Raw genomic sequence first — 15,680 nt, forward strand, 5'->3', positions numbered from 1 at the left:
ATATGACGGGAAAGGTTTCTATTTTAAATAAAATAATTTGCAATAACAAAAATCTCCGACAAAAATTATAGTTAAATCTAACTATATATAATTACCCAGGTATACAATAGGAGAATAAGATCACAGGATTGCGTATTTCCATAGCGTTAGGCGCTATGAAAATCTAAAAGAAACTATATTGTATATATATCTATATATATATTATAGATATATATATATATATATAATATATTATATATATTTATAACTTCGCAATATCTGATTCATTTACACACCTAAACAAATAGTTCACATTCCTACACACACGGAAAACAAAGAAATGGTCACTAACAACTTCCAAATGAATTATCCCCGAGGCAAGACACAACACATCTGACAAACATTAAAATGAAAAGAATTTAGGACAGGCCAAATTAAATTCTTTATAAAACCGACCACTGCAAAATAAAGCGAGGACAAATCATATAAAACCAACGCGTTAATAAGAATGAATAATAATAATAAAAATGGTATTTACCCATACAAGCATCAGAAGTACTCACCCCTGCGAGCATAGGGAAACGAAAAGGAAATGAGAGCGAAAATCAGATTAATTTGGTACTCACTACTCCATGACGAGGACGAGCTCCTTCTCCGTGCTGAAGACATCCTGGAGTTGGACGGCCCTCGGTGTGGCCTTTATCATGGCGCACACGGCCACTTCGTGAAGGATGTCGGCCGTGCAGTCCTCCCCCATACGCCACCTCGAAGAAAACTTCGCCGCAAACTCGTCGCCCGTGATGCGGTGGCGAGCGTGGTACACCACGGCGAACTGGCCTCTGCGGGAATTGGAAGGATGAAACAATTATTAATTTGGAAAGATGATACAATTATTAAGTGCATCCGTGACATTATGAAATACGTCGGTATTCTTATGTCATTGCTTACAATAAGTCGACAATGTTACGCAACTCCGTGACATCTTCATACGAGTCCGTATTCTTACGCAGATGCGGGACGTCTCAGTTACTTCAGTATTCTCATGCAAATAAGTAAAATGACAGTCATTATGCTTCTACAACTGAGAGACTTCTTAAAGTAATAGTCAGAAGTATTATGGAAATGTATGACATCTGAAAACAAGTTAATATTCTAAAGCAAATGAGTTTCAGTTTCCTTATTCAGTACTCAGTATTCTTTACACCTTAGAACAGCATTCAGTCTAAGCAAATACAAAAAAAAGAATAACATATATAGTCATGACCTTAATACAATAAGACACTCAACATGGTCGGCCATATTCTTATATAAATGTGTGACTTCTTAAAACCGAAAGAATTATTCTTATGCAATTCATTAAACATAAGTTGAGAATGTAAAATTCCGAAAAAAATCTAAAACGCCCAATTACTTTTATTCGAAGTTAACATACTTCTTAGGTATGAGAGAGAGAGAGAGAGAGAGAGAGGAGGTAGGAATGAGAGAGAAGAAGAGAGAAGAGGAGAGAGGAGAGGAGAGGAGTACCCAACACTAACTGTGAACACAAGACGTTAGGCGAAAAGTTTTCATACATTTGGCGCAAATGTAGGTATGTATGGGACTTATTGCTTAACAAACCTAATAATAATGCGTTAGATTAAAATTGGAGGAAAACCTCCAGAAAAGTCTTATCCCCTCTTACCCTGGTTCAGATTTTTAGCTTTTGGTATTTAGTGTATTTCACGCCCCTCTGGCATGGAATCTATATTTATTGAATATATTCAGTCGAACCCATACAAACACAATGATATACGTACACACAAACACACACAGACACACACACACACACACACACACATATATATATATATATTATATATATATATATATATATATATAACATATATATATGTATATATATATATGTGTGTGTGTGTGTGTGTGTGTGTGTATAAACAGTATACTTACGCTAAAGACACTAATCCTACCGGCGGTAGGCCTAACAAAATATATTATTAATTTTGTAAGTGATACCATTGCTTTCACAAAACATTAACCTGAAGAAAGTTAAGAACTCTATTTCCTTTTTCCTTTGGTTTCTCCATTTTCATATATATATATATATATATATATATATATATATATATATAGTATATATATATGTGTGTGTGTGTATATATATATATATATATATATATATATATATGTATGTGTGTGTGTGTGTGTGTGTGCGTGTATATGTGCATATATATATATATATATATATATATATATATATATATATATATATAACAGCATTCGTACGCTAATAATACAAATCCTAGCAGCGGTAGTTGTAACAAACTATATCATTATAAATATATAATAGCTACCATCGCTTTCACAAAAACTAACCTAGCCGCACAAGTTAATTGTTAACCATCAAATCCCTCCTTCCAAAACAACACGAAGCACTCGAAGGGTCGAACCCATGGCGTAGTAGCCATTGTAAACAGAAGCATTACATCATCATTATCTATACCGCGGGCTGAGGGACGAATAAGGAAAGCAAAATAAGGCATCAAGGTTAGTGAAGCAAAATCATCTGAAAGGAAAAAGCGAAGCGAGTGTCACAATTAGGATTCATCATCGCCAACAGACTTTGCACGGGATTGTCATCTTTACTGGAGTGTTTACGCGTAAGTTTATCCAATATTAATTCAAATCTTTGTCATTTACTATTACTTTCAATTTCATCTAATTCAATAATAACTGTTGATGTTCTTCCTGATAACATCATATAATGTAATGTACTTTCATCAATAAGTAAAATAATACATTTTCTTTATAACGAATACTAAACTCTCTAAGTTTACTAAGTATGCAAATTTACCATAATACAATACTGATCTGTTGTGACTCTGACTTCAATTCGTTTTAACATTAAATTTCTCATGAGCATTTTGAGAAACTTTCATGAGAATTTTGAGAAATTTTCATAACCCAAAAATCTGGAGAAACAAACACGAAAATATTTTACTTTTTATGCAATTAAGTCGAAATTTAAGTCTGTAGATAAATAAGACGAGAGAACTACAGTGTAGTTTCTCGTAAAACATCGAAAATATGTCTATGTTCAACAAAAAGAACTAAAAAAGCTCATCTCCAATATCGAAATTAAGCGAAGATAAAAGAGGAAACGAGAAATAATGGATTCTTCGTTTATGTAAAATCACGAGAGCCAAACAGTTTGACAAAGGCATCGAGCGTATCAAACAAACAAGCGGCTTACTTTGATGTTCGCTCGTCCTTAGTCTTGCAATGATATTTTAATTCTCCAGTGAGTTAAGCTGACAGGTTTCGGACAGCCAAGGACAGCTGGCCATCCCTCCATTATCGCTACTTGTAAGCAAGATGAGAAATGTTTCAGCCTTTGTACCCACGACTTCTTCTCAGTTGGAAAACGACATTTCCTCGTCAGGAGTTCATGATATATATATGTTTGATATCAGATATTTATCGAGTATGGCCAGATTTTGACTTAATAGCCAATTTTATCTTTAATATGAGTCGTCTCAGCAAAGTTCTTCAGTTTCCAATGAATTTAAATACGCAGTATTACTTGAAATAAGAAGAGAAGTCAGCTTTGTAGACGCTCTGAAACCTCACTCCCACCGGCAAGTCGCCGTCTGATCCCTCCCAGCGGGCGGACGGGACCAAACAGGGCGAGGTAAGCGTTGTATAAGATGGGGGCATCTTTTAACGAGATGATGCTAGTCTTATCACCCATTTCATGCCCCACCCGATGGGGGAGTAAATGGATATGGAGAGGCAGGCGAGAGTATGTCCCATTTTGGTCAACTGCTTCCCAGACGAGAAATCAGCCGTGAAGAAGCAGGGCACGAAAATGTGATCAAATGTGAAGTATAATTGAAAATGTATTTTAGCTGGACTAACAGAGCTTTCCTAACCCCTAACAAATGCATAAACTTGTAAGGTTTAAGTTACGGGACAATTACAAAACTAATAAGAATTTTCACACATATATACCTCTGAAACTATTTTCTTCACAGATTCATTTTATTTTCCTGCTATTTCAAAATAAGCCCAGGTCACTATAACTTGAACATTTGCTAAATTTTCTTCGATAAGGTGAAACAGCCATTCTCGTTCGCTATGAGAAGTAACACGTCATCAAAGTATTTCTAAAGTAACCACGCAGTTACTCCTTCCCATAGTTACTTCAGTTTCATTACACGTAATTTAGGGGAATACAACTTGAAAGCAATTTCAGTTATCAATAGACATCAATCTTTCTAGATAAAAATATCAATTTTCTTCACAGCGATCATTCACGCAGTGATTTATACAAAAACACATCCAAGAATATTCCCATACTAAACCAACCCACCAATAATCCTGCGTGCCGTTGGCAAAGGATTTTAGTCAAAAATTAAAGAAATGAATGGCATGAAAACCTCTCTCTCTCTCTCTCTCTCTCTCTCTCTCTCTCTCTCTCTCTCTCTCTCTCTCTCTTTTGAGTAAAAATTTACTCGCTACAGTTAGCCTACGTGTATATAATGAATCAGTATTTGGAATGTTTGTTTCATTAACCAAACTGAATAAATCCATTTGCTCCATTGGGTGATATGAAGACTCTAGAGAATAACAGAGTGCGGCAACCCTGTCTGCCATTTTAAGGGTCACTAAAAGTTTTTTAACTACAACGAGTTATATTACTGGTTCAATTTGTCAGAGTGTTTCTAGCACGAGTATAATATATTATGTGTGAAATCTGTGGATTTGTAAGAAGTTTTCACAATTTGGGAGAGATAGGAATGTCACCTTGGTAGGCAGGATTGCTCGACATGGTTGACCTGAGAAATCGAAATTGTATTCGCCACCGCCGTAGAATTTTTCAACCCAATTTTATTAGTTATCTCTGCAAAGGGGTTCTGTTTTTGCGTCTGTTTGTTTGCTTCTAAGATTAGGAGAGTCATCAGGTTTTGGGAGAGACAAGAATGTAACTTATGGGGGGTTGGGGGACCTTAGAGAGGAGGGACTGCTCAGCTCTGGCGAAGTTTTGGGGTCTACGAACGTTCTTATTTTCATAAGATTCGGGAGTTAAAGAGCAACATGACTCCTGGTCCTTTTCAGGAGTGCAGGCGAAACATGAGAAGAATAGGGTAGCATATCTTTAACGGAACCCTGAAAGTATAAATATTGACATAACAGAAAGAAAAGTCACGATGATTACCCTACATAAAGCCTCTGCTCTATTTGACAACAAACCCAAGTGGTAGGTTTTATGGCTGCTTTCCAATAGGAACTTTGTTTTTGTTTTTTTGTTTTTTGTTTTTTTAATTAAACCACATCTGTATAATCAGAAATACTAAGCAATCCTACAAATTACTAACTGTACACTGATATGAAAATGTATGTGAGTGCGTTCGTGTTTTAGAGAGAGAGAGAGAGAGAGAGAGAGAGAGAGAGAGAGAGAGAGGATGTTTTGGTCTTCATTGTCAACTAAACCAAACACTCTTAAATCTTATCTCACGAGCCAAGAGCGTATTGCCCTCCTGAACCCAAAGACCTTCTCTCTCTCTCTCTCTCTCTCTCTCTCTCTCTCTCTCTCTCTCTCTCTCTCATAGCTGTCGACTTCATCTAAAACGACGGAAAATATGAAGATTATACGAGGCATGAGTCATATCTTTGCACGTTGTGGAAACACGACTCCTACCGACCTACTTAAAACCACTTTTTAACCGGTCTTCATCCTGAGATTTTTACAAACAAACACATGCATAAAGAAGCAATCCCGAAATGTAAACATCAGCGGAGCAGTGCATAATATATAGATAGTAACATATGCAGGCACACAAACACACATTTTATGCATGTGTGTGTGTGTTGAGAGAGAGAGAGAGAGAAGAGAGAGAGAAGAGAGAGAGAGAGAGAGAGAGAGATGGCATAATATTACCCCCCGAAAGTGAAACGGAATCAGTGAATTTAACTGTTCCGATGAGAACTTGTCCCGATATCATCTCCTTTTCAGTGCTATTCCTGTGATCAAAGAGGTCCCACGGAGCTCCATTACTATCCGACAGGATAATAGAGCAAAAGGGCCCCGCCGACAAAGGGAACGCGGTTGGCGGCATATTTTCAATCAACGTCCTCAACCTACGACAGGAAATTCGTCTCAAGATGGGAGGAGTGCTCCTTCTACCTGCATAGTGTGAGCAACAGACGTCTTGAAGGAGAGAAGCCGTTCCGAATAAAATGCCTTCAGAGAGGAAGCAAAGAGTAGAATTACATTAGATAAGGATATATGACAAATAACAGACTAAATAAATCAAAGGAATGTATATGTAGGAAAAATAAAAATAATAAAAATTTTATAGCTGAATGTAACCTTGCATATGAGAACTAAAACTGTGCGGATGCTCTAGAAGTACATCGCAATACTTCATTAACGCTAAGAAATTATCTTCCAGCTTCAAGAGTCATTTGTAGACTCGTTTAGATCCATTTTCCGTATCATTATTAGTACCTAAAACCTGTACTGCATAACCATTTTTAAAATTTACTACATATCATAAAATACTACACCCAAAGAGAATTATAATTGATAAGTGCTTCATCACCAGTGAGATTCGAACACCGCCGCCAGGTTTATAAACGACGATCTATAGTGAATTTTGACTACTTAGCTATCAAGAGAGGCGTAAATTATTCCTCAGGCATAGTGATTGGACATTAAATGATATTTGTACACACACACACACACACACACACACACACACACACACACACACACACACACACATATATATATATATATATATATATATATATATATATATATATAAGCATTCCCATTAAATATGTAAATCTAACTGGTGTTTTTACATGAACGAAGTCGTTTCAGAGTTAATGTTGATGAGGTCTTGTCAAATGAACTTGCAATAAATAATGGGGTGCTTAAATGGAATTTTATTTCACCTTTGCTGTTTGCCCCTCTCGTATTTTTTAATGGACAAGGCAGTAAGCCTCCAGCTTACTCGGGACGCAGGCAAGATTTTCTCCTCAGGCATAAGTTGTAAACAGTATATTCCTAACTTAACATGAAGTGGTCATCGTAATTAATACTCATACTTACTACATACTACTCATACTAACAACAAGGGTCAAACACAAAGGACAAATTAAACACGTTCATATATTCCGTTATAAGTGGAAACATAAAATAACTGAACAGGAAACAAAACGTAAATTCAGAACACCAAATAAATTAAAAAGTGCTAAAATCTAGGGTGAAATAGAGCCTTCTTTCATCAACGAAAGTTAAAATAAATATGCTACATTTTATTAGAAATAATTTTTCAATACTGTTTAACATGCACATTATTTATTTCTACTTTTTCATTCTAATAAATAAATCATAAATATCCTATCCTAAAATTCCTGAATCATTAACTCAATGCGAAACATCTTTTTCCAGACCTTTTTAGGCTTTTCCATAGACCTTTCCTAACGCCCCCCCCCCCAACCACAACAAGAACAACAAAAACAAAGTAGTTTGTAGGCTTACTCTCCGAGTAAGCAAAAACTGGATGAGAGATGGGAGAGATGTTGTACAATGAAGTAAAATAAGAACCTCGACAGATTAGAACACGCAGGTGATGTCGTTTTAATAGGCATAACGCCACAAGATTTAAAAAGCATGCTGAATACAATGCAACATATATTTAGTAGCAAATATATCTCGGAAAACCAGACAGAGAGTATTATGGCAGGGTATGCAGAAAGGGAGGAAATATCATTAAATAGATAGGATTAACGAAACTGAATCTCTGAAATAATTATTCACAATCATATCCAGTACAGGTTCTCTTGACCAAGAGTTTAGTGAAAGATTAAGTTAAGTATATCTTAGTTTAACCAGACCACTGAGCTGATTAACAGCTCTCCTGGGGCTGGCCCGAAGGATTAGATATTTTTACGCGGCTAGGAACCAATTGGTGTGGGATCCGAACCACATCGAGAACTGAATGTATATCACCAACAATAAATTCCTCTGATTTAGCTTTGGCAGAGCGGGGAATTGAAACCGGACCCTTTGATCGGTAGTCGAGCACACAACCGACTCGTCCAACGAGGAACTTAGTGAAATATTAATAAGGCATATGAAGCAAAGGGCAGGCTGATTAAGATGTCGAATCAAATAGACGGAAAATACATTCGAAAGTACGTTTACACATACATCAAGTAAGGTTTGAACTGGTACGAGGACACTGATCTTATGCCAATGAAGCTACACATAAAAATATATCGTTATGATAATGAGAGATAATGATGAGATGGAGATGGCTTGGGCATGTCCCTCGCACAGCCCAAGACAGAATGGTTGATGACAGTGCCAGCTGGGCTTCTGTGGAAACTAGAGGAGTTGGAGGACCGAGACCTCTGATGAGAACTATGAGAAGCCGGAGATGAGTGGCAGAATTTGCTGACCCAGCATGGGAGGCCATGATGATGATAAAATTTACCCAGTCTATTCCTTGAACTAAAATGTACCTCTTGTTGTTAATCCTAAATTCTTTTCCAATAGCCGATACAGGATTCACTATTTAGGTCAACAAAATCGCATTAGGATTTAACGGAACGTGCCAAACGCTCCGGTTCGCTCAGGAATCGAGCCTGGAACCTTTCGTTAGATGGATGAAGATTTCATCACTGCACCATGTGTACTCGCTTAAGTGACGTACTTATTTAAACAATTATACATATATATAGATATATATATATATATATATATATATATATATATATACATTATATATATAAATATATGTGTATTTGTGTACGTATAATATATAAATGTGTGCGTATGTATTTATGTACACACACACACAATATATATATATATATATATATATATATATATCTATATATATATATATATATATATATATATATATATATATATATATATAGGTAATAAACACAAATCCTATCCAAGTATTATCACAAACGATTAACTTACGACTGTAAATAACAAAATATCACAATTGTACGTACACCTTATCTTACAATATAGTATTGATATTATACACGCACACCTAACACGGTTCACGTAGCGCGCGCACACACACACGCACACACATACGTACACACACACACAAGCAAACAAATACAGAGCGAGGGAACTCAGTACAAACAGTGACTCATCGTCATGGATCAGTCTTGCTTACCTCCGCCCTCAAAAAGTAAACGCCTTCATATTTCCATTAGCAACTCAGGTAAGACTTCATGCTTTACAACCCAGGCCAATTAATTCTATAAAAAAGGGGGCCACCTCCTCGGTGTAATGATGACGTAAAACGATTAATACCTTAGTTCAGACCGGTTAATTATCGCCTTTTTTTTTTTATAAATGCATGCAACTCTGACATATGAGCACCCACATACACATTCATATGTATGTCTGTGTGTATTCATATATATATATATATATATATATATATATATATATACATACATACATACATACATACATACACACACATAAATATATATATATATATATATATATATATATATATATATATATATATACACTACATACATCCCATCCACAAAAGAAACTCAATAATATTTTCTTCTGTTTGCCAGATGAACTTGGAGAAAGACAGCATGACATGACAAATGTAAAGCGAATGAACAAACAAGGGGAGCGAAAAATAATTAGAAAAAAGATAAAGACAACGATGAGAAAGCGTATCTGGAGTGCAACCTTATTTAGAAAGATGCTGGCCCGCCAAATCTGCCAGATACCATACCTCTGGACCCCCTTCCAGTTTATCCAGTTCCCTTCAATTCAAAGATGTCTTCCCTACAGTCGAAGTCCTTATAAAACCCCTCCAGGAGACCAGTCCCTCCCCACCGGGAACTAAAAAAAAGAAAAAACTAAAACACACTTTATCGCGATCCATCGGAACGCCCACAATCGCCTTCCTTCAAGATGGTTCCCAGCCCTCTTCAAAGATGGCTTCCCGCGTATGTCGTTACTCTATCGAGTGGGAATATCTATCAGCGACTCGTGCCCGGTTCCACTCTTGAAAGACCTGTTCAAACTCTCGGTTAAGGAAATGAACAAGAGAACGACCATCTTCCACGCCTTGTCGGCCGGTCAATCAAACAACTTGAAAGAGCTTATCAGCGGCCAATCGCTGTCCACATTACACATTTGCTCGTTTTAATTGGGCTTTAAAACACCGGTTAACTGCTCATTAAAACAGAATTCTAAGTCACGAGTTTCTTATTATGTTCCGATGTTCGCTTCTCATCTCTACACTAACCAAATGGAATGGCAACAATAATAAATGCAAAGGTGACTATTATTTTGCTCATTGCTTATGCTAAATAACCAGTTCAAATTATAGATGATAAAAATTTTACATCATGAACTATAAAAGATAGGAAAAGGCACTAAGTATAACTTAATATACACATACGTCAGGCTAATGAGCATCATCCCTAACTTTATTCTATTCCCAAGCTAATTTATGTAAATCAAGATCCCAATATAATATAATAATAATAAAAACAAAATCAAAAACCAAACAAAAAACAAGCATTGATTTCCATGACCTTTTATGGTTATGTTAAAAATCCACTCAACTTTGGCTGGCCCTTATTCATAATAATCTGTCCCTGCATTTCGCGTCATGATGCTGACGAAATATAAAAGATATCAAACTGGGGTGAAAGCGTAACCACATGGAGGCGTTGATAATTGCTTGTTAACTCTCTCCCTCAGAGAGAGAGAGAGAGAGAGAGAGAGAGAGAGAGAGAGAGAGAGAGAGTTTGCGTGTCTGCAAAAGTGCGTGCACACAGGCACCAGAACTGCCCTGCCAAAAATGTCTTCAAATTCCTTACATGAATTTACCTTATGCTTGACTGAGTCATGCGTGATATCTGCTGTATACACACAAGCATTTACACTGAATCTTTTAAAAAAAACGAAATACATATATGCAAAATCTGATCTACTCAGCATTGATTATTGGTTAAAGTAAAGTTTTCTTAAATATTACTATTGCTGCGAGGAGACGAGAGGAGCCGAAGAAAATAGGATTAAAGCAAGAGAAAAGCTTAAGTTACAGCTTATTGTAGGATCCGAACCACATTATGTCAAGAAATGAATTTATAATCACCAGAAATAAATTCCTCCCATCCATCAATGAGCGGCCGCGGGAAGCGAACTTGAGCTACCAGATTGATAGTCGAGCAAGGAATCAGCTCGTCCAGCGAGGAACTTGAAGCAAGTGAAGAAAATAATAAAACGCATATCTGGGTTGATGATTACTTGTCTCTAAGGCAGGACATAATCACAATATCATAATGCGCAGCAAATTCTCCATTAATCATAATGCGCAGCAAATTCTCTATTAATCATAATGCGAAGCAAATTCTCTAATAATCATAATGCGCAGCAAATTCTCTATTAATCATAATGCGCAGCAAATTCTCTAATAATCATAATGCGCAGCAAATTCTCTATTAATCATAATGCGCAGCAAATTCTCTAGTGACGTAAAAATCTCACGACCTGCACGTAATCGCTTCAATTTTAGTGTTTAGTGTTTCTAATATCTTCTCTGAGTAACCTGCTTCAACTTCTGACAAAGACAATCTTTATTTCCAAAAATCTTTGCCATAGTTTCAAGAATAACTCAAAACATCACCCACTTTTCATAACCTTCAAACCTCGTGAAGTACAAATTAGGACCCGATGCCGACGAAGTTCTTGCCTGGCACACTCAATGATAACCACCCCCTGCGGCCATGACTAATACGACCTATGAATATCCAACTCGGCCGGGTTCTGAAAACCGTCAGCCATCAGATCATATTTACGGACAAGTCGTCCCTCCAGGTGTGACTCCCATCCATCGGTCAGTCAAAACTGGTGATGCAATTCTCAGAACCCTTCTGCAAGAAGCTTTGGCGCCAGACCCGCACTGGCGCGTTCACTGCGAACGAGAATACTGCTGGTAATTGCCGAATTATACAAGCAAACGACGATCCAACTGCAGAGGCGAGGCATAATGAAGGCACGAGAGAAAATGGCATTCGTGTGGTCATAAAAGCGGATAAGAGGCCTCCGGTAGGCATATTTGGTAGAGAGGAACATCGTCGATTCAGAACACTGGTCACTAGTCATGTTTGGAGACGTTGCATGGAAGGAAGCTGCTCATGATTATCCGAATTCGTTTCGGAAAAACTCCTCCCTTTGTTGGCGTCAGTAACAGGCCCCCTTACCTTCAACTTCTACACAAAAAACTACGCAAAAGTAGCGGGTCTCTATTCGCCTCCCAAATTTCCTTAGGTCATCGTCCTACGAAGGTCTCAGCCGAGCTTTATTTTCACGGGAAACTTCCGCCATCAAGCTTAGTAACAAACTTACTCGTCTTACAAGTACTTAGATTATTAAGTTACTTGATTGTGGATGTTTGTTTATTTGTAATGAAAATAGCATTTCTAATTGAGCGTCATTTTTCGCTCTTCTTTAGTTTTTTCAATTTATTCCGCACAAGGCCACTCATCTTTTTAAAACCTTGCTAGTGAAGTCACTAGCCTTTTGTGATATTCAAAGAGGATGCATGACAGTATTATTATTATTATTATTATTATTATTATTATTATTATTATTATTATTATTATTATATAAAAAATCAATAAAACATTCATCTAGAACAAGTCTAAAACCCACGAGAAAAAGAAGTACTAATTGTTAACGTACACATGTAACTCGGCAAACGAATGTAAACGACAAATTTATAATAAAAACAACAAAAATACGGGTTGGAAAACCTAAGGCAGCCTCAATCATAAAAGTATCGACATCAATCATGATGCCCGGAAAACGTTACATGCTTCCTTTGCACTTTAAAGCCTCTCCTTTGAACTTGAAATATCTTTTCTTTAATTTTAACTATAAAAAAATCTATCTATTTCAGATTTGTATGAAATCAAGGAACACAAAAACGCCTACCTACTTCAACCCTAACTTAACATCACAGTCGATGCGTGTGGAGCGAAACAGAGCTGCTGCTGCTGGACCCCTTCCGAAAACCCTTGACGACGACGACGACGAGAAGGTGCTAACCTTTAAGCCCGCGTCGGGTGATATTGCCAAAAACGCCAACCATCAGGTAGTTCCATCCACGCCCAAGTTAATTGGGCGCTTCCTTAATAATATTACTCCTCTATCGTGGCCAAGAATCGTACCCTAGTTCCACGCAGCCACGATCATCGGGTAGGGCATCGATGCGGAACGTAAGTACAGGGTAAAGCACCAGTGGCCAGTTGGCGTCAGCACCTCCCTGAGCGCCTGTTCCTGGTTCGAGCTGATGGGATTCAGGGCCTCAGGATATTGGGATTGAGGGGTGAAACGGGTCAGGTAAACGGTCAGGTGGACAGTAGAAACTGTTTACTACCCTGGGAAGTTTTCGGTGATGCTTTGTTTAGTGCCTCAAGATGCAATGCACTACTGCTCTAAGCAATTCTCCTTGTATTATATAATTTACTTACATTTTATTTATTTAATCAATTATTAATGTAATTTTTCCTTTTCTAATATCTGATCTCTTCTTTCTGTACTTCATATTACCTTTTGTCTTCTTCTTCCAAATGAACACCATATTCTTCGGAAGCTTGAATTTCAAGTCAATGCCCCCTTTGGGCTTGGTCCATACGAATAGGTTTCGTTTTCTGAATATAATAATAATAAATGTCCACAGTCTTCCTAAAAATTTTCTCCAGCCTCTGTAAACATCCAACAGACTCCGGTCCCCAAACTCCTTTTGTTCTTCTTCGTTCTCCTCCTCTTCCTTTTCCCCCACTTATCAGCTGCCATCAACTCCTCGTCTTAATATAGAGAATAAAATAAACAGCAGCATGAAAGTGTACCTAGCTTCGCCAGGCTTTTTACAGCAGTGGAAAAGTCCGAATGACTTAATCTTGGACGTCCCGTCAGCATCAATGGCAATTAAAACTATAGTGTTGCTCATTAATGAAATCTGAAGATGAGAAAAGCGCCGCAGAGTCGTGGTTCCCAACTGTTTCACAGTATTACAGGATTATTTTACTAGTTATTTGCGCTTTCGTCCGTCCCACTTGTTTATTCTTAGGTAAACATTTTATTATTATGCTTCGGATGGAGGGTAATCATTAGCTTCTGCCAATCTTACCTTGAATAATTTAATGCCCGTTTTATTCTGCTATTTAATACATATGTGTTAAGGAATTTTTTAATCACCCAGCAACTTTTAAGCCTTTTGGTACTAAATTCATCAAATATTTACACCTATGGGAAATACGAAACAGTCTTGTACTCTCTTTTCGGAATTCTTCTGTGACTGTACGACACACCGTTACATTCTCATTTATTACCGCTGACTGCTGTCTTGACCAAATTACTCTCTTAACAATAATTCTTAAGAGTATTTGCTTCATAATTAAAGAAATACAAGTATCTCGAAAATCAATATTGTATGTCTATTGACGTCAGAGTTTGTTCGTCAAAAGAAACTGAACATAACACATTTCTGCCCGATGGAGTCTATAAATCAGAAAAAACGGAAATCCGATTATCTTCAGTGATAACAAGGTAACTTGTGCACTGATAATTATGCATCGCATGAACGATAGTTTTTGCCCAAAATAAATACATCATAAGTATTCACCCTTTATCCAAGTCGTGCTAAACAGGCCACACACTCACGCACACTAACACACACTCAAAACTCTAAATGGCAATAAACGCCAAAATATCATAACTATATAAGTTCAAGGCTGATGTTAATTTCAACACAAAAAATACAGTTTTACTTTGGCATATCCCGGTGGCGACAGGAGCCAATTTAAATGACATAAAACCACCCCGTTGTTAAAAACCTGTCTTGTTTAGTGTGGTCGCTTCTCCCTCCCCTCCTCCCTCCCTCCCTCCCCTTCCCTCAGCCTTCTCCTACTCCTTCACCCGCTTCAGTCGTTTTCCTCCCCCTCTACACTTATCCTCATCTCCTCCCTCTTAACTCCTTTCTTACCATTTTCCCTCCCTATGCCATTTCTACATCTTGCATTCTCTCTACTCCATCTTTTCCCTAATTGTTTTTCCACCATCATTAGGTCTTCCTCCTCCTGCAATCTTCCCCTTCGTGCTGCCCTCTCATACCCCCACACCTCCCCTACCCCCATTCTCCTTGGAGTTGCATAACGCGGGAGTCAATCCCCCTGGGCTTGTCCGTCAGAGGTCTCCCAAATAAAGGGCGGTCGTGTGGCTTCATTGGCATCTATCATCATCCGTTCGGTGCTGTTGTCTGAAACGGACTGGCGACATTAATTTTCATGAACGGTGGCGCCGAACTCCTCCTGAAATCTGGTAAATGGCAGTTGTTGATGCCGCTGCACGAAGATTGCGGATAGTTCATTAGAGGAGCAGGTATCTGATAATGAGAATTGGACCAGGGGCTTTGGGCTTCGCGCGTCGCCATTGTTTTTGGCGCACTGCTTCTCAAAATAGGCTCTTGAGCGTCGCCTTCACTGAATCTGATGACATATGCACAGAGGATGGGAAAATCAAAGTTTGCGTTTCTGAGATGTTTACACAAAACGTCCAAAATCAAGAGAGTGTGAATGACTTAATCAGCAAACAACTATCCTTTCGTAACAGGTTT

General features: G+C 37.7%; 1 protein-coding gene across 4 annotated transcripts in view; it reads right to left on the reverse strand.

The window, feature by feature from the left end:
* Positions 1 to 15,680, reverse strand: part of LOC135222027 (serine/threonine-protein kinase par-1-like) — a 370,912-nt gene that overhangs the window by 190,597 nt on the left and 164,635 nt on the right. For all 4 annotated transcript variants that reach the window (XM_064260367.1, XM_064260269.1, XM_064260328.1 and 1 more), the window contains one exon: positions 606 to 818. In XM_064260367.1, the coding sequence (XP_064116437.1) occupies positions 606 to 736 (131 nt within the window). In that variant the 5' untranslated portion in view covers positions 737 to 818. The remainder of the gene's footprint in view (positions 1 to 605; positions 819 to 15,680) is intronic.

This window comes from Macrobrachium nipponense, chromosome 11, assembly GCF_015104395.2.
Source record: "Macrobrachium nipponense isolate FS-2020 chromosome 11, ASM1510439v2, whole genome shotgun sequence".
Classification (NCBI taxonomy): domain Eukaryota; kingdom Metazoa; phylum Arthropoda; class Malacostraca; order Decapoda; family Palaemonidae; genus Macrobrachium; species Macrobrachium nipponense.